Source organism: Poeciliopsis prolifica, unplaced genomic scaffold (genome assembly GCF_027474105.1).
Source record: "Poeciliopsis prolifica strain line A6 unplaced genomic scaffold, Auburn_PproV2 SCAFFOLD008, whole genome shotgun sequence".
In the NCBI taxonomy this organism is placed as follows: Eukaryota; Metazoa; Chordata; class Actinopteri; order Cyprinodontiformes; family Poeciliidae; genus Poeciliopsis; species Poeciliopsis prolifica.
Genome location: NW_026562383.1, coordinates 5,445,395 through 5,464,587, shown reverse-complemented (window position 1 = coordinate 5,464,587; position 19,193 = coordinate 5,445,395). Strand labels below are relative to the sequence as shown.

General features: G+C 43.6%; 1 protein-coding gene across 5 annotated transcripts in view; it reads right to left on the bottom strand.

Moving 5' to 3' along the window:
* rnf220a (ring finger protein 220a) overlaps positions 1 to 19,193 on the bottom strand; it is a 174,076-nt gene that overhangs the window by 141,786 nt on the left and 13,097 nt on the right. For 4 of the 5 annotated variants that reach the window (XM_055032920.1, XM_055032917.1, XM_055032922.1 and 1 more), the window contains exons 2-3: positions 18,196 to 18,283; positions 14,375 to 15,421 (exon numbers count right to left, since the gene is read on the bottom strand). In XM_055032920.1, coding sequence (XP_054888895.1) covers positions 14,375 to 15,029 — 655 coding nt within the window. In that variant the 5' untranslated portion in view covers positions 15,030 to 15,421; positions 18,196 to 18,283. The remainder of the gene's footprint in view (positions 1 to 14,374; positions 15,422 to 18,195; positions 18,284 to 19,193) is intronic. The other variant, XM_055032919.1, reaches the window with a different exon arrangement.

Sequence of the window (19,193 nt, the reverse complement as noted above, 5' to 3'; positions counted from 1 at the left end):
TGTTTTCCTTTTAATATTTCTTAATGTTCTTAATGTTTCTTAATATTCTCACTGTGGCCAATCAACTCGTGTATGCACTGCAGGTGTGCTAATGGCGGAGGAACAGCTGAACGCTGCAGGAAAACTGTTCATCCACCGCAATTGGAGGCCATGCTAACTAGCCTTAGCATTCATGGCAGGCTCCGTTGGTGGTAAGGGGACAGAAAGAGCGAGGGCGCTAGCAGCGCATTCAGGAGGATGATTGACAGCGCTAGAGTCTTCCGGACGGCTCCGATTGGTTGTTTCTGACTGGGAGGATTTCTGCAGATGGCTGAAGGACCACAGAGATGAGGCAGAGGAGCTTCACAGATTATCTGTCTCATACTTTACTAAATATCAGAAACGCTACCTACTGCAGTCTTAACGCTGTCTGAGCATATCAAGGTGTATTGGCTCTGCTGGAGCTGATAACAACTCCCGATAGCAACGACCAGAGCAGCTTTTCCAGAATATTACAGTGGTTTATGTGAACGTTTTTTTCGTGGACACTTAAACAATCGCTGTAATTGGATGGTTATTTACAGGAAACTCAGAGACACCTTACGCAGGAAGTAGAGGTATGCGGCGACACCTTCCTGTGTGAAACATAGATGGAGATCATGTCAAAGGTGTGCAATCAGAACAACTTACAGCTATAAAAGGCAAACCTCCCTTGCAAGTAGACAGTAGATTATCTCTATATGTGTGCAAAGCAAAAATGTTCACAAGGTGGGATTTCTACAAAAAAAAGATATGCCATCATTGTTGTGGGAGTTGTTTTTAAGGAGTTGAAAGTTAGTTTCCATTAGCCGTTAGCTTCGGACTTCATTGACCAGCTCATCTGGATTTAACTAAAATTAAGAGACAAACAGATCTGTCGAGTGCAGATATATTATGATTATGCTGTTCAACCTCTCTTCAGGAGAAAAAAAAATACAATAAATTTACCCAGGGGTAACCAAACGAGTCGGAGACGAAGTTTATGCAATTTTGTAACTTATTCGGATTCAATGGATCAGACTCACGGCGAATAACTTTCCTGTTTTAGACTCTAAGACGCAAAACGAGGCAAAATATGCCTTCACAAATCATCTTCAATTCCAAAATGAAAGAAAACCACTTTAATCGTGGTAGTAATTCACACGGTGGAGCATCATCCGTGACCGATCCAGACGCTGAGGTCGCAGTTTGGACGGGGCAGAACGGGTGACAACACCTTCTTCTGTAAGATTCTGGTTGGTTTATCATCATCTCCTCGCGTGGCTTTCGCTCATGGCCCTGGCCTGCGCGTGACAATTACGCGAGAGTACACATATGGCCTCTAACAGTCTGCGGAGCGCCGATCGGTGCCGTCCCACAGGTCATTAGGCTCCTTCTTGGGGAAACAAGGCAGATCTAACAAGTGCGCAGCGAGGTTTAATGTGCTGTTAGTGCGGAGATGAGAGGAGCGCTCGCCTCTGTGGCATGCTCCGTTTGTCATTTTCTCACCCACTGATGCTTTGTTTTGTTTTTTTTTTCTTTTCTTTTTGTTATCATCTAAAGGGAAAACAGTGCGCAACATGCAGGAAATAGAGCGGGGCGGATGAAAACCCCAAAGACGAGCGAACTAGGTCAGAAAGTGCTTCGAGATTTGTGGATTTAAGAAATAAAAATAAAATCTGAACTGGAGTCAGGAATTAAAGATAGAAACAACATTTGATTTGTTAGAGGCAGGTCGTTTTTGCTTATGAAGAAGGAAGTTATGAGTAAAGAGGCTGTGTTAAGCACTCTCTCACACACACACGCACACACACACACACACCCTCCCCTGTTGGATGGAGAGGAGAATCAATATGTCTTTGAATGAGGGTCAGAAAGGTTGTCTGCCCTGGGAGAGCTGACAGATTTGCTCTCTTTTGCTCTGCTAAGCCCCTGCCTACTTCTAACACCCCCTGACACACACAAACACACACACATACACACACACAAATACAAATGGAGCTACACTCCAGGAGTGAGGAAACAAGCACATCAATGTGATGCATTTCCAAAAGGACAGGATTCCAAACATTTTTGCCACAGGGATGTGATATTAGACGTTCCACATCGAAATCTGTATTTTTGTGCTGTGTGTGCAATGCGTGTGTGTGTGTGTGTGTGTGGGGGTGTGTGTGTGTGTGTGTGTGTGTGTCTGGAGGCCACATCCTGGCACCAAAATGAAATCTCTTTCACTTTTGGCAGGTGTTGAATTATAATTTTTTTTGTGTGTTTTTTTCCGCCTGTTGCGTCTTCATTAAAATAAGATGAACGTTTCCATGAGGTCTGAGAAAAAGAAGACGGATTTCAAGTCCGAAGTTAAGAAAACTAACGTGATCAATACGACAGCAAAGAACGGCCATCTGCAAGAGCTGACGTGGACTCAGCCTTTGGTTTTGTGCGCGGAGCAGAACGCCCTGAAGGCCTGAACGTAATGTCCTGTCAGTCACTTTTTTTCCCCCTCACATGTCCCTTCGGACCACAACGGTTGACACCTCTTAAATATTAATAATAATCTCATGTTTTATTGCTCAGAAGGTCAAACTGCTGCACATATAGCTACTCTGCAAAGTCCTGCATCACCTCGAGTGAAGCAGCTGATTTGAAGAATTCGTTGAAAGTCATTTATAATTTTTTTCCCCCGAATGTATAAAAATGTTTCCTCTGTTTAGGCTTTTTTTTTTTTAGATGGAAATATTAAATGAATGTTTTGGAAAATGAGCATTAATGTATGGTGGTGTTCCTCACGGTTCTGTCTTGGGCCCAATTTTATCGGTCTCTGGGTTTTTTTGTTTCTCTTTTTTTTTACTTTACAATATAAATTCCGCTGTTATATCTTCAAATTTTCATGTAAACGCTAAACTTTAAAAGCCCTGTTTGAATTTTGTAGGGGGGGGGGAATAAAGATAAAAATATCATAATTCATCTAGATCGGCGTCTCTTTTTCTTGTTGCCTCGGCGACATGTGTTTTACGTATCTGCGCGCCGTCGGTCCACAAGCGAACCTGACGCAAGGAGACGAGCCGGAAGGAAGAAGGTGCGCCTGCCTTCCCGTGTCTTTAACGCGCTGGCCGGGCAATTAGCAATCACTCATGGAGCTGATGACATCAATCAATGAGCTTTTAAAACCAGCCATTTGATAATTACAACCATCAATGGTCACCAGTGAATTCATTACAGCGCGAGCTGCTTCCTTATTTCTCCGCCGTGCCTCAGTCTGTCGCTTGGAGTTTTGCTTCCTTTAAGGTGGCTTTCGCATGATCGGTACTTTTGAGATGTTTTTTTTTTTTTTTTTGGCAAAATAAGTTGAATTCAAACCTTTGACAACATGCTGATGCCATGTGAAATTCCTTGTTGGGTAAAGGAAGTGAGCTTTAAGCATTGCTGAAAGAAGCACAGTGGCTATATTGGATTAGCTTGTCGTGACCAGTTCCCACAAGATGCTTTTTTCTTTTCTTTTTTTTTTTTTAAACAATTTTGCCTCCTAAATATGAGAGATGCTGCTTTGGAACATTTCACTATAACGTCTGTATTTAAAAAAAATATATATATTATTTTTTTTAAAATAAAAAAGCAACATTAAGCCATCAGAAAAGCGATCACTGTAAGGAACTGCTTTCTCAGAGTAATGTTGAGAACAGCATACATGTCACCAAGCTTCACTTATTTAACGTATACATTTTTAGATTTTCATTTTTTGCGTAAATTTCACACAATTGCATCCTTTTCCTTCCTGATCACTGGGGAAATTTAACAAAATGGCTTCGGCTATTAGTTTGAACGTGGACAGAAAACATGCCAGAAAGGCATGTGAAAGTTATTTTTTTCCAAACCACTGCACCCTTTAAATGAAATTCATGAAAACAGTAGAGGAAGCCAAAACAAAAGGACCCGTCGCAGGTTGTTTTAGGAACCTTGACCCAAAATTCAGCTTCACTCGGTTCAAACGAGGCCTGCTGACAACCCCAATATTGGAATATGAGCTGACTCGCAGATCATATGGTGGCACTGGTGTGTGTGCATGCGCCTTGTAACGCGTGCAGGGCTTGTGTATGCTCATCTGCGTGTGTGCATGTGGCACGGATGCACAATTACCAAGCAGGCGCGAATCAATAGGTGCCTGCTGACAGATGGATTAGCACGGTAAACAGATGATACACACACCGCTAAATTATTCATCTGCTGAACAGTGGGCTGGGTTTCCACACGCACGCACGCACACACGCACCGACAAGGGATGGAGAGATGGGTGTGAGTAAGTACGAGCGAGCGTTTTGGGAAAGCAGCAGAAGTCTTTGCCTCTTTTGCTTGACAGCGGCCTCCCAACCCCCACCCAGGGCGCCACACCCGGAGAGGGCAGCAGAACGCGCGCCGGCTCTACTCGGCGCCTCGGGAGGCGAGGGCGGCGACGCGCGCTCCCTCTAATGCCTCCCAGATATGCGCCGGCACCGAGGGGTCAAACCGAAGTGTCGTGAGAGGTGTTTGAGCTTGCAAACACACAATTTGCGCAGGCGTCAACACGCTCGCCCTCGGCGGGCGCCGGCGGCTTTTCCTGAAGTGCGGGCGAAGCCGTGACCGTCGACTGTTCATGCCTTTCGGAAAGTCTGACTGACTTTCTGGGTAAAAAAAAAAAAAATCTGATCATAATTTGAGGAAGACATGTGCCATTATGTCTAATGCTGAATTCCAGTGGGGAATGCTTTCATTGCCTAAATTCTTGTTTTTTGGGGTGTTTTTTTGGAAAAAGCATAAAAAGTGTGCACTGTGGGAGAATGATGTTAGGAAAACAGAGTTCACAAAAAAAAAAAAGAAAAAAGCCCCAGCAGAAAGCTGCATCTACATCCACTATTGAGTAGTATGGATGCATGCAAATCATAGGAGGATGCACACTCACACTCTGGTATGCATATAAAACAGCCTTTATTGATTTGTTTCACCTTTTCAAGAGACTTTGAATATTTCTTTTTTTTTTTTGGAAGAAGGTGCAAACATTCATCCCTCTGGGTGGGAATCAAGAAGGCGATAACAAGAAACAAAGTGGATAAACTTCACTGATTAAATGAAAACACAAAAACAAAAAAAAATCTCAGTCAAATAACCCAAACTCTAATCAGTTTTTCATCATGTTGTCAATTATTTTTACACACTTTTTTTTTTTTAGCTCCTTGCGTCATAAATGAGGATTGTGTCTCCAGTCGAGTGACGCATCGGTCCGGCCTCGCACAGTGACAGGAATCCTCCAACCCGCAGCAGCACATCCGACCGACGTAAACACACAGACCGTCGGTTCGCATCACAGCCGCCATCAGCGGGATCCAATCAGATTTGATGAATAATTCAATATTAAAGAGGCTGTAACCAAGACTGGAAGGAAAGAAAAGGAGGGTAGTGGGGAGAGAGGGTGGTCCACTGCCAAGAAAGTGAGCTTTTTTTAATTTTTTTATTATTATTATTATTATTATTATTTTGGAAACGAGCCTGCTGTGCTGTTTGTGTGTGTGAAAGCGAGAGAAGTGGAAGGGGCGGCTGTCACACTAGACTGCATCCACAAACTGGCTGCAGATTAGATTACTGAGGAGAGGAAAGAAGTGGAAGGAGGAGGAGGAGCAGTGGGTGGGGGGGAGAAGATGAGGACAGAATGGAGGAAGAGTGGGAGAGTTGAAAGAAAAGAAAAAGATTTAGAAAAAGCGGGGGATGAAGAGGAATCTCTTAACACATCTGGATGGAGGCGGCGTCTGCTTCCCCGAGCTTTTCTCCGAGAGTTGAGCACCGAGCGACTCCTCCTGCCTTGGGGAAAAAAAAAAAGGAGGTGCTGCGACCTTTGAACTCTGCCGCTTGTTGCCATGTTTCAACCACACCAACTTTAACGGGACTTCATGTGATGAGAAACAAAGAAGATATATGCTCGTCAAAAAGCGTTTATCTTTTTGAAGCTACATGCTTCATAAGGATATCCTGAGGTCCGGCGTGTGTGGTTTAATGTCTGTAGGAAATTTCAATGTTCTGCAAAGACCTCAAAGGAAAACACCAAACGTTAAGGTTTGAGTGAGTCATTGGGGTTTTAGAATTGGGATAAAATTACGAAACAAACACAAAAACCTTTTGCTCTCAGGGTAGATTTGATCAGAGAAGCCATCTTTGGTAACGCCAGAGGAGCTGTAGAGCTCCGTGGCTCAGGTGTTCGAATAAGACGGCAGGGCAAAACTGAACAGTGGATCCCACAAAAAAACAAAAACAAACAAGCAAACAAAAAACAACACCGTGAAGGTTTCTGAAGGCAGCATCATCATGGCGATGTAACAGGCGCAATGAATGCTTTTGCGCGGACGTTTGAAGCACTTCAGCATCTTCACATTAAAATCTAAACCAGAATCCATTTCAGGATTTCCCAAGCACTTAGCTCTGACGGCTCAAAGCTTGTATTTTTCACCCAAACGTTCATAAAGTTTGCTCGACGCACGTGGATCTCGCTTTACTATTTTGGAGCGTGTTCGCCGAGAGATCAGACAACGAAAGAGGAAGGTTCAGGGCTCAGTCATGACACGGCCTTGTGTGCTTCTCTTTGTGTGTGTGTGTGTGTGCGCGTACATATTAAAAGTTAAATGCGTGTTGTGTCGCCAGGTGTGCTGCAGTTGTATGAGACTCAGTGGGGTTTTAACACGGGGGCCCTTTTATTGGCCGAAGCTGACATCACCACAGGGAACAAAGTGGAATCCTGGAACCTGGGATCTTATGAACTTCTCTCCATGCATATGTGTCTATATATATGTGGGTTTTTTTTTTATTTTATTAATTTTTATGTTGTAGAAAAACATTGATAACCGTGGCACATCCTGTTCCGTCTTCCTCAAAAATATGTCAATAGAATATGTAGAAGTTTGTGGTTGTCAAAGCATAAACAAGCTGTACGAACATTTTTACCAAGGACCTACATGCCAGAATGCTGCTCTCTCTTTCTTGTGCCTTTCACAATGTCCAGCATCGACATTTGTATACCCTCCTACACACACATGCACACACACACACACACACACACACACACACACACCTACTACACACACATTTGTCTAGGTCCAAATGGTGCGGCTCAACTAACAAAAGGATCAACAGGAAGGGGCTAATCCTTGATCTGGGCGTCGTCGCAAAGAGTGACCAGAAGCCTCACACCGAGTGACACACTGGTATACACGCACCAGTAGAATTCACCCTGATGCTGGAGAAGTTTAAATCTAAACAAATTTTTAAAAATCTATTTTTTTTTTCTCTTCCAGCCCAGAAGCAGAAGAAGGGTGTCGCTGCTCATCTTTTGGGCAGAGCAGGGCACACACGCGTGGGTGTAAACAAAGCCACCACGAGCAGGACGGTCTCCAGCGTGTATCCCTGCGTATGCGTGCGTGCGTGCGTGTGTGGGGGTGTGTGTGTGTGTGTGTGTGCGTGTGTGGGTGTGTGTGTGTGCGTGTGTGTATGTGTGTGGCACGCCATGAAGACTGACAGGGAGGCAACATGAGAGGGACAAGCCTTTTAACATCTGGCTAAGCACTGACAGGAAGACGCGCGCACACACTGGGGAGCAGGCAGGCAGGTCCCAGTCCTAATTATTAGAACACTCTTACTTAACTTAACCCTGCCACCAGACCGTGACAGGCAGAGACGGAGGGGGAGGAAGAGGGAGAGGAAGAGGAGGGAGAAGATTTCTGTGAGGACGAGCAAAAAGGATGAGTGTTTCTGTCTCTCCTTGGCTGGTTTTCAACTCAGACAGAAATGGAAATAACTGACAGCGATATGATATTGAAACATAAATAAAATAAAGACGCTAGTATGGAATAAAAAATAGACATGTATGTGTGTGTGTGTGCCACCTGGTTAGTCTAAAAGCAGAATCTAACTGAGAGGAAGGGCTGTGGAGCCGCTAAAACTAAAGATGGATGAAAGACAAAAGGTTTCCCTCCCACGCTTTATTTGTTTCATTTATTCTTTTTACCTTTCCGACTTTTTTCCATAGCAGAGTGATTTGTGCAACTATTCAGGAGGAAACAGCAGGCCTGAGATTTGCTCCGCCGAAGGTTCAGAAGAAGGAAAGAGCGCAGGAGGATAAAAAGAGGAGGCCTCTCGCTGCGTGTTTTAACAGCTGCATGCGCGTCTGACATTTAAGCCGTTTTTATGCCGTTGGGAATACAAAAAAAAAAAAGAAAAAGGGGAGAGGTAAATGGGAGTTCTGATTTTTTATTTATTTTTTGCCAAGTGACTGAACACCAACTTTTTAATTTTACGAATAACCACAGATCTTCTGCTCCAAGTAAATACAGACAGGTGGGATCTGTGTTTTCACTCAGCATCTCTCAATCTTCCCACTATCTGCTCTCTCATTCTTTCCCACAACTTCTTCCTCTTTCTTTTTTTGTTTTGGCTTTTATCTTGTCTTTTAACTCATCCCACCATTTCCTCACTGATCGGATCCCCCCTTCCCTCTGCGCCTGGAGAGTTTCTTTTCTTGCCAAACAAAATTTACTCTCCTTTCTCTCATCTCTACAACAGCTATCCAACACACATTTTGGGTCCTCCTCTTTCTCTCTTTCAATTGACCGACTGTGGATTCTAACAACAAACTTTCCAAAGCAAAGATTTGTGTCCGTGCGTTTACTGGATGTCCAGAGCGTCGTCAGATGATGTCACCGAGGTTCAGCTAGCGCATGTACAGCACTGCTTTCTGTGTTGGAACCTCAACAGCCGCCATCTTTTCCTCATCTCTCACGCTTTCATCTTTTAAAAGTAATGTGAAGAAAACATTGTTGTAAAATGTAAAATATTCAAATCTCCATAACAAAATGTCGACACGTATTGTCTCCTGACTAGCTGCGCTATGCCCAGCGTCTGTTTACGTATCTATGATCTTATGCTGTCTTCTGGAAATATTCTGATCGTACCCAGAGTGACTCCAAATAGTAATATTAGTAATATTGATTATTTATTGGCGTTACAACCTCATTGGCTTACAGGAAACTTTGAGTGAAATACAGAAAATTGTTTAAAATGTTTAGTTGACAAAGTGGTGATGAAGCGCTCGAACGATGACAATGAAAGGAAGAAATGTCTGATGGAAGATGGATGCATTTTGAATCTGAAATAGTGAAAAATAAACCTAGCAAAAAAAAAAAGAAAGAAAGAAAAAAGCCAAACTAAATGGTCACAAAGTTATCAGAACTTAATAATAATGCTCATGCTTCCTTCAACAGGTTCGGATGGGTCTTTATAAAAAGGTGCATTGCATTTTTTGCACAAAGCCATTCTCAGATAATGACCTGTCACTTTAAATCCAAATAAGCTGCTGTTCGCCGCTCCCCGCGCAAAAGTGGATGCAAACAGATGCGCGGTTGTAGAACAGCACACGTTTGACCTTGAAGCAGGAGAATCGGAGTCTCCTGCACAAACATGAAGAACGCAGCAAGTGGTTTCCGAACGGCAAATTAACAACAAAACACTTGTCTTTTCCAACAGTACACAGTGGTGGAAATCAACTGAGCAAACATGCTGGCGCGGTTCTGAATGGGCTGATGGATGAAGGGTTGGGCTGAGCCGAGGTTACTAGGTAACGGGGCGGTTCCCACCCAATGTGACTTCGTAATCGTGAGGTTTTGGATCCTCTCGGTTTTCCAAAAAACAATATCTTATTGCCTGGAAAAGACTCGGGATTGCTTCTAGGAGAAGTGACGATACAAACCGAAGTACAAAAACATACAAAAAAAAAAAAGAAATTTCACACAATAGATCCCCTTCAACAAGTTAATGGGAAGAGTGAACAATACAAACACAAATTGTTTTGTAAGAGTTTTAGCCAGGCGCTGCTTAAGCCGGGTTTTTCTTCTTTTGATTTTCCTGTTCTTAAAGTCGACATTTTACAATTGACTGGTTGGAAATTTTACGTTTAAAAGCCCAGGGCTTTGAATAGTCGATTCCCAAAACAGAGGAAAAATATCGGTTTAACAGACGATCAAACATAATGTCGCGAGGGCCTGAGAAAAAATACAGACAATCAACAAAGGAAAGAGGGCGGGAGGGGCTGGGAAAAAGAAAGTAGGCCTAATTTAGCATTGAGGGTCAGGTTCAGCGTAATTCTCAAAGCCTTGTAAAAGTGCAGAGCCAAGAGAACGTCAACAAACAGACTACAGCTGTCGCGCTCGCACCGGGAGACGCTCATGCATACGAGAGGAGGTGGATGGTGGAAGTGAGAGAGGAAAGGAGGAGACAAGAAAGAGGCAGGAGAAAACAAACAGGGTAGAACGTGCTGATACCGAACACACACACACACACACACACACACACACACACACACACACACACTCACACGGCTTCCCCACTGACACCTCATCCAACACCAGCAAATCCCCTCAACAAACAAACAAGTGCACCGCAAGGGTGGATCGTTCAATTTGTCAGCAGTCCCATTAATTCCAGCCTCATATCCCATAATTCCATTCCTTCTTTAAGTCTCTCTCTTTCTGCGCACTCAAAAACCCTCCTCTGCTTTCTTCCTGAATCCGTTTGTGCTCATGCTAAAACCTCGACAATCTGTGTACAGTAAATGCTAATGGCTTTTACAATGGCGCGACGTGCGCGGTCCTCTTTAAGGCATGATGGGGCCTTTATGTGCAGGTTTAGCGGCTGACAGGTTAGCGGGTTTAGTTAACAGCTGACGTGCCTGCCGGTGCAGTGGCGGGATTTAGGAGGGCTTAGCATTGAGAAGGCCACTGTTGCTTGGAGTGGCAGCGGACTCGACCGAATTTCACAGAGGAGACGGGGATTGCGGGATTTTCGAGACGTTTAATGCTTTTGTTCTGATGCGTAGAAACAGTCGAGCGTGGATCGCATTTACACGTATGGACTTGGATAAGAGGTGTGATCGGATTGTAAGTGGAATGAATGATTTAAAAAATAAATATACATTATGCATTCCCTAGATGTGGAAAAGAGCATGCCAGGATGACGCAGCAGATTAACCGCGTCAGCAAATATTCCACACCTGTTTGTTTTGTTGGAGCATAAGTTTTCTGCTGACATCATCTCTTTGGACGACACATCGAAAATCTCTTGTTTGTTGCTTTAAGCTGCTTAAATCCATCAATTATATTCTTCTATTAAAATTGATATACTTAAAGAGAAAGAAATCGGCTTGGGAAATAAAGAAATAAAATATCAAGTGCCTCTCAAAAGGGCTCTCATGCCTTTGGTCAACTTATAAACCCAAACTTCAGCGCTTTGTTTTTGTTTTTTTCAATAGATCAAAACTAAGAGGTGGAAAATGATGAAGTGGAAGGAAATTGATATATTTTCCAGTGTGGCATGCAGTTATATTCAGGCCACTTTATTTTGATACTCTCCAAATTAAAACCCTATGCATAGGGATAAAGTTGTAAAGGTTTTTTTTGCATCTTCTCATTTTTTGTCTCATTTCGTTTTGTCCTGGCCAGGTATACCACACCACTCTGTATAAGTAAGCTGGTTAATTTACTCATCGTTCCAGTAAAGCATGGCGGTCACCTTCCAGTAGGACGGTTGTGAACTTAAATGTTGAGCGAAGCCACGACTGGATGGTTTAAATCAAAATATATGCCCTTGTTGGAATGGAACAGTCAAAGTCAAGTTTAAAATTTTGGGCGAGACTTGAAAATTGACCGACGCTCTCAATCCGGTCAGACTGACTTCGAACTATTAGAATGGGCAAAAATCTTATTCTGAATATGTGCAAAAAAGACAGAAAACACACCCAGAAAAACCTGCAGCTACTGAAGACATTCATGCTATGCATTGGCTGCACAATGCAAACAGAGGGATTTTATTTCGATTTTCATTTGTAGGAAGAAAAGAAAACAACCCTTGTCCTCCATTTCCCTATTATGCACCATTTGCTGTTGGTCTAGTATGTTACAACCCAATAAAGTACTTGTTAAAGTTTGTGGTCGTGACATGACAAAATATTTAAATGTTCAATGAGTACAAACTTTTCAACATGTCCGTACGTAGAGCGCAGTACGTAGCGGCTCAAACAAATCCGACTTGACAGCAAAACCTAGAACTATTTTTGCCCCTCGTTGGTTTATGGCGTTCATAAAGCCGCATGTAATTAATTTCACGTGGACGAGAGATATCGGCACTTTATTAGCAATTGTAAATTACATCCAAAGATTACAAATTACATCAGCGCTGAAAAGTTACCTTGAGATACCTCAGCGCGCCCGGACAATACGTTCCCTGTTATCTTCAACGTCTTTGCCGCACGACAACGTGTCCGTGAGATCTCTCAATAAACATGTTTTGTGAAGTTGAGAAAAAAAAATGCTAATCAGCCCCAAAGTAGTGAAATGGTGCAAACATTGGCATGATATTTTAAAGTGCTTGTGTACCTTCTATATAAAGACTCAAAAGACGTTACTGCTCTGTGACCACAGTCAGTAATGATACTTTATGATCCCAAGCATAATAAAGTTCCTAATCAGTATGGCAGTCCAAAATAGGTTACTGTGTGAAGCTGCCAGCGAGCTACGTGAGCGTGTAGGTGTGTGTGTGTGTGTGTGTGTGTGTGAAACAGCAAAAGCATTACCCTCATGGGAATGTCCCAAAGAGTTGTTTGTTCGTTACGCCTCCTCTGGATAGCCAAGCTCAGTGAAGGAGAACCCATAACTCTGTGCTGTAAGCAGCTCCTCTACACCTTGAAATGTCTTTAAAGCCTGCGGCTGACGTGGAAGCTGCTTCTGCTCACCGTTAACCTGACTCGGTACAGATTCGAAAATATCTAAAGACATTCCATTTGATTTGACTCCGTCCCCGGTGCTTGATCTCGCCTCTTTAAATCACACCCATGTACGTAATCTTTAGCCACCCTCCCGCCGCCGCCAGGCGCTTGGGGTCTCGTTTTCTTTAATTTCCCGCCTCTACTTTTCTTCATTCGTACCTCTTTCTCACCCTCTCCTGTCTCTGCTGCGGTGGTCTTTTTGTTTTTTCTTTTTCTTTTTTTATCGGATCAGTCTCAGGTCGTCGCCACTTTCTCTCATCTGTTCCATCAAGGACGAATCACCCACTCACAAATCCAAAGATGTGAGAGAGAGAGAGTGAGAAGATGGAAGATTGATGTATTGATAAGAGAACGGCTAGAAAGTCTGTTACAGCTTTTAATTTGGAAAGCAGAAAAATACGAACCGCCCTAATTAGGCGGCGTTAGCCCGGATCTCCGTCTGCACATCTCCCAATTTGCCACCAGGATCCGACGCAGCTTGTTGACATGTGTAGGAGATGTCGCCGGTCATGCTAAAAAGCTGTTTGTGTCTCTGCTAGAGTGTTTGTGTGTTTGTGCTTGGAGCTTTGACAACCCCGCAGCCACACACTCCCACACACACACACACCCGCAAACACAGCCTGCCAAGTGAAAGGGTGTGTGGGTAAATCTTTTGGCAATGTGGCTGCCAGTGCAAAGCGATGATGAATGCTGATGGCAAAGAGCACGGCCAGGCTCTGAAACCGTCTCACACACACACACAGATATGCGCACACACAATGATCAGATTCCCAGTGCGTGAGGGCCAAATGGCATCGTTCCACTGGTAAATGCTAATGAGACCAGTGAAGCTTGTGGACTTGTGAAAGGATACCAAGAGCCAGGAGAGATGGTGACAAGAGAACATAGATGGAATAGTTCATTGGTGTAAGACAACTCTGGGTTTCCTCACAAAATGTAGCAACTTTGTTTTTCGTTATGCATTGTTAAAGTTGTTCTTATGAGAAAGCAGTGCAGGAAAGTTTCAGTCTTTATCTTAGACTGATCAAATCTCTAAATCCGTCAAATGATTGAGGAAAATACCATTAGAAATATGACATGTGAAATCCTTCCATTGTGTGATTGACAAAACTGGTAGAAAACACGACTCACTTTTAGTGAATAGACATCAAACGTGCTGTTATCTGAAATTGTGGCTGAGATTTTGAAACTAGGTCCACTGATGCCTACTGATGTGTAAATGTGGTTAAAAGATGATTGGGGGATTGGTCAAATGGGCTAATCAAACATGGCTTCCAAGGTCTTAATGGAGGGACGTTTGGGTTGGAAAAGTGACATTTTCAATGCATTTTTAAGGCTTAATTAAAAAATAACTAAAAAGAGCTAAAGGACAATGATCAGAATCCCATGAATGACCATAAAACGATGTCCATGCATGTAGGGAGTTTGAAGGACAGCTGATTTAAGAAGTGATATTGCTAGCATAAACCAAAGAAAACTATTTCCTTTGCAAGCTATGCTGAAACTGCGGTCACACTCAATACAGTGTTACGGGAAACGTAACTCAGTACTCACAGCGTTCAATGCGGTCCTCTGGGCTGGAGGAAGTCTCTCGGTCTGACAGGAGGCCGGACACGGCGAAGATCTTTTTCCCGCTGTCCTCAACTGCTTTCAAGGCGCTACTGGGCGAGCCTCCCGGAGGGATCTGGGTGCCGCCAAAGTCATACTCTTTCCCCTCAGCATCAGAGTAACGCAGGTGGGGCGAAGCCTCCGCATCCAGGCAGCCCTTGAGGCGCTTTGCCGGGGTGAACGCAGATTGATAACCGCCCGGTGCCCCATCCCGATCTTCCGGAGGTGAGGCAAAAGGCCTGAAGGCGCCCACACCGCTGTGGTTCAGCATGCTGATGGGCGAGCAGTCCAGGTTGGGCGGGGCGAACTGATGATGAAGGTGGAGGAGGGACGGAGGAAAGTCCCTGTTGGGAAATCCTGGAGGGACCGCGCCTTGGCGGTGATACATCGACGCAAAGGTGTACGAACCATTGTTGAATGGCAAATGGACATCCTTTTCAACAGAGACCGGGACGCCAAAGGGGCGAGGCTGCTGGCACGGAATCGAAGCATCACGGGAAGCTTCTGCAGTAGAGGCCAACACCATGAGGGCTGGAGAAGCAAGAGGGTTTGGCAGATAGGAGGAGCTCTCCATCTTGAAGGCTGCCCGGTGGAGGTCCATGTCTGGGCGGTCGAAGGACGTTGTAAGAATTTTAGGAGGAGGAGGAAAGGATTCCTCCTTAGGGAAGCTGAAGACAATATTCAGTAGCCCTTGCAATGGGTCTGATAGGATGCAGGAGTCTAGGATGTTGACTGAAATTATTTCGTCTTTGGAGAAAATCTCTCAAGAAACTCAAATCATCTACTGTTTCAGCAACCAAAATCACAAGGGAATGATTTGGCTCAAATCATCCAGGTAAATGCCACTGCATGTATCTGGACCAGTCAGTTTTGAGCAAGAGCAAGTAAAATCTTCCCTCGCTTGCAGGATGTGATGTTGAAGTCAAATGGTCCAAAAAGGGAGGACATCTGTGGATTGTCAAAGGTGGTTCCTCATCTTCTGGCAGTCAGCATCTGAGAAGATTAAGAAAAACACAATTTGGTCAAATTAGAACAAAATCAAAACCTTCACAAGTGTAGATGCAAAACTACCTAAGTATCTAAAGTCAACCCTCTGTGCTTTTCAATATGTATTCCAAATAACATGAACCCAGAAACACTCTTGTCCTAATACTATTCCTCAAAGAGGCACGAAGCATTTTCAGCAGACAGACTGATGTCTGTAAGCAGAGAAAATAAATGGACCACCCGGGGATAAAAAAAAGTGTCCTCAAGTTGACACCGTTGATCCGATTGCACAAATCCTTCCTTTTTGAAAAAGATGGCGTACAAACATTTCAAAACCCCACTTTCACTTTCTTCTTTCACAAAAAACTTTTCCAAACCCTTCTCACATCACCTCTTTCTCTACGTTTTTCCCCCCACATCTCGTCTCTTTCAAGTCGTTCTCATCTTGTCCTCACAACCCTCCTTTATCAGACCGTCTCCTCCTCCTCCTCTTCATTTTCTTTCCATCCTCATCACCTCTTCTCATCTTTCCATCGCTATCTATTCTCCCTCATTCCTCGATGTCACATCTAGGGTTTAAGCAGCTTATACCAACCATCTCCCAGGATGTTATTGGACCAGAACCACTTGTCTTTAGATAAGGGGACACACACACACGTCGCCCCCACACCCACACATCTGATAAGCGCCTCTGTGACTCAATGTTCAGCTCAACCGCTGACTCAGTGCCTCCTCACTCTTGCAGGCTGTGTCTTCCTATCTCTCCATCTAACCACTTTTAATTCCCCCAATTTTTGCTATCTGTGTCCCCTTTCTTTTTGCATCTTTCCTGTCAATCTCTTCTCCTCTCATCCCTACATCTGTCCCTGATGTCTCCACCTCAGCCCCGTCTTTCTCCCCCGGGTGACTCAGATGGGCGATATCATATCGGCCTCTCCATCAGCCATCCACAAGTCAGAGGAAATCTGACTGAGTGAATAAATTAGCCGTACTTGACCTCACGACCCCCCACAAGGCATCCAGAGCAAGAGACCAGAAATTTCTCTCCCGGGGATTAGATTGTCGGATGGTACGGTCGGTTGGAGGAACGCAGAGAGGAAGCCGATGAAATGCAAAATAGCATCTTAGAGATGTTTATCTTCATAGGGCAATTTAAAGGTGACTGCCTTGTTAAAAGTTCAATGTTACATTTAAAATGGGTAAAGATATCTCTGTCATACATGTGTGAGGAGATACTTTTTAAAAATGTTATTATTATTATTATTATTATTATTACGATTCTGCCCCCCTAAACAGGGGGCTTTTTGGGGCTCTGTCATATTCAAAAACTCACCTAATTTGACAGACACATACAGCCTGTGTAAAATTTATGTATGTTAGGGTCTTCGCAAAAGAAACGGCTCAACGGCATCACCTAGCAACTTTCGAAAAACCCTCTGCATTGACCTTACTTCATCGTAGAGACATGAAATTTGGTATACTTGTATAGCTACGAGTGTACCAAACTCTCAGAAAATACAATCAGTGTCATAGTGCAAGTCAAACAGGAAGTCGGCCCTATTTGGCCGTTTACAGCCTTCGCATTTGATCGAACTCCTCCGATCAAAAGCCAATCGATTTTGATCGATCGGCTTCAAATTTCCACATAACTTTTTGTGATTGACTCTAATGAACCTCTAAGGAGCCCAATAGCACAGAATTGTAATTTGACTCCACTGCGCCCCCTAGGTTAATCACTACACCGGCCGATGATGATTTTTTTGTGAGTTGTCGGGGAGCGCTGCTGTACGCGTCGAGGCGTATGGCCTGGCGGAACTGCACGAGAACGTCAGCGATGGCGACCGGGCGGCAGTGCCAGAATTCCCGCAGTTGTCAATAGGCCAGAGCAACACTGAGCTGCGAGGGCCATCCGATGCCGCTTGCAGCTTTTATTATTATTATTATTATTATTATTATGAGCCCTTGACATGGAGAACATTTACTTAAGCTTTACAACTTGTAGACTCAATATTTGAGACTCTTATTTTGACGTAAAACAGGAAGCCGTTCTTCAGCTGCCTTGTTGTGTTGATTGAACAAACTAAAAGGAACTTTTAGTTTTGTGCATTAATGCATTTTGGATACATTATGTGCTAAGAACTCTACATGAACTTCATCCATGTAGTCTTTTGTTAAGCATCAAAGTTTCTGATTAGAACAAGTTTTATTTCAGTAGTGGTAATTTAGTTTTGGTAGAGGGAAGAAAATGTCACTTATTCTTGTGTGTGATTTTTGGATGACACTCCACGTCCAAGTTTGATGCATTTAATCTGAAGTATAAAAGGAAGAAGTAGTTATTTATTGAGTTGTCGCCATATCGTTTTGACAGAGTGTTTACTTGAATTACCATAGTAATTCAAGTAATTTGCGTGGCATTATTGCAATTATAATACAGAAAAATAGACAGTGAAAGTAATAGACGAGACAAAAACGGTACAACAATGTGAGGATAATGCTAACCAATGGCAGCTAAAAAAACTAAATCTGCTTCATAGCTTCTATTCAACAAAATGCCATATTTCACAGTTTATTGCTGAGTTTAAAATACCTTGGCTCATTTCTATTTTACAATTTCAATGCTATTTTGGCTTCATGACCACCTAGGAGTCGAAGAATATATCAACAAGTCCAATTGGATAGAGTCTTAAGTTTTCATTAAATTTAATCTTTGTCTCATGTCCTAGATGTAGCTGTCATATCCCTGGTAATGTGTGCTTGTCTAAACACACAGCAAACTTTACCTCACACAGCATCGAGTAGTGCAATGAGCTGCTCTGGTTGAGCTTCAAAGCTTCGCCGACTACCATCCAACATCAAAGGAGGAACTCCCTGGGAAATGAAAGAAGAAGAAGAAGAAACGTCCTTTATAGCTATCAGCTGTCCAAAAGAGTCAATTTTCAAATCAATTTTCAAATCTGATCTGGGACTTGGCATGCTCCTGTACCTCCCACACAAATACACACACCCACACGGAAAACAATGCTGCAGAGAAGGGAGGGCGGGGGTGTTTTGGCAAATGCGTGCTCCGGGGAAGAGAGGAGGAGATGGTGAGATGTTTTACATTACCACAAGTGTACAGTGGACGCGTGTGGAGTGAGAACAGCTTACGATAACACACCTCTGGTCCGGAACGATCTCATGGAGTCACATTACACATCTCTCATCCTAATTCACCAGCAACATCAATGCTTTTCCTCCCCCCTATCTGTTGTTGGTCACGGCGAAAGTAGCGCCTTCCAACTTTAACCCAAGTAAAATGTATTTCTTTGAACCGCTCTTCTTTTACTTTCCTGTCCAGTTTATTCGCTCTCTTTTGCCGTTTCTCTACTGACTCTCGCTCTGTTCCCTCGGTGTGTCGGCACATGCGTTCCCTTGAACAACCTTTAGCAAAGGAGGCTATCTGAGGTGTTAATATACATGGGGGGGCAACACGCTGATGAGCACAGAGATATTCCAATTTTATCATCATCACCCCCAACAAGCCAAGGGGGTGGCGAGTGAAGGGGCCACTAAGTGAAGGAGCCAATCCAATAAGAGGAGAACGGATGTTTCCTCACAGGCCGCAACGCACGAGGAGAGAAAGGGGAGGTGGAATCTAACTAAAGGATCTAATCTAAAAACACAGATAGGGAAAGAGAAATGGATTTCCACATCAGGATTTCAGGACGTCCAGAGTGTTTTAGAAAGTGCAAATGACGAAACAAGTGTAAAGTCTGCTTTGTTTATATTTGTGCTGATG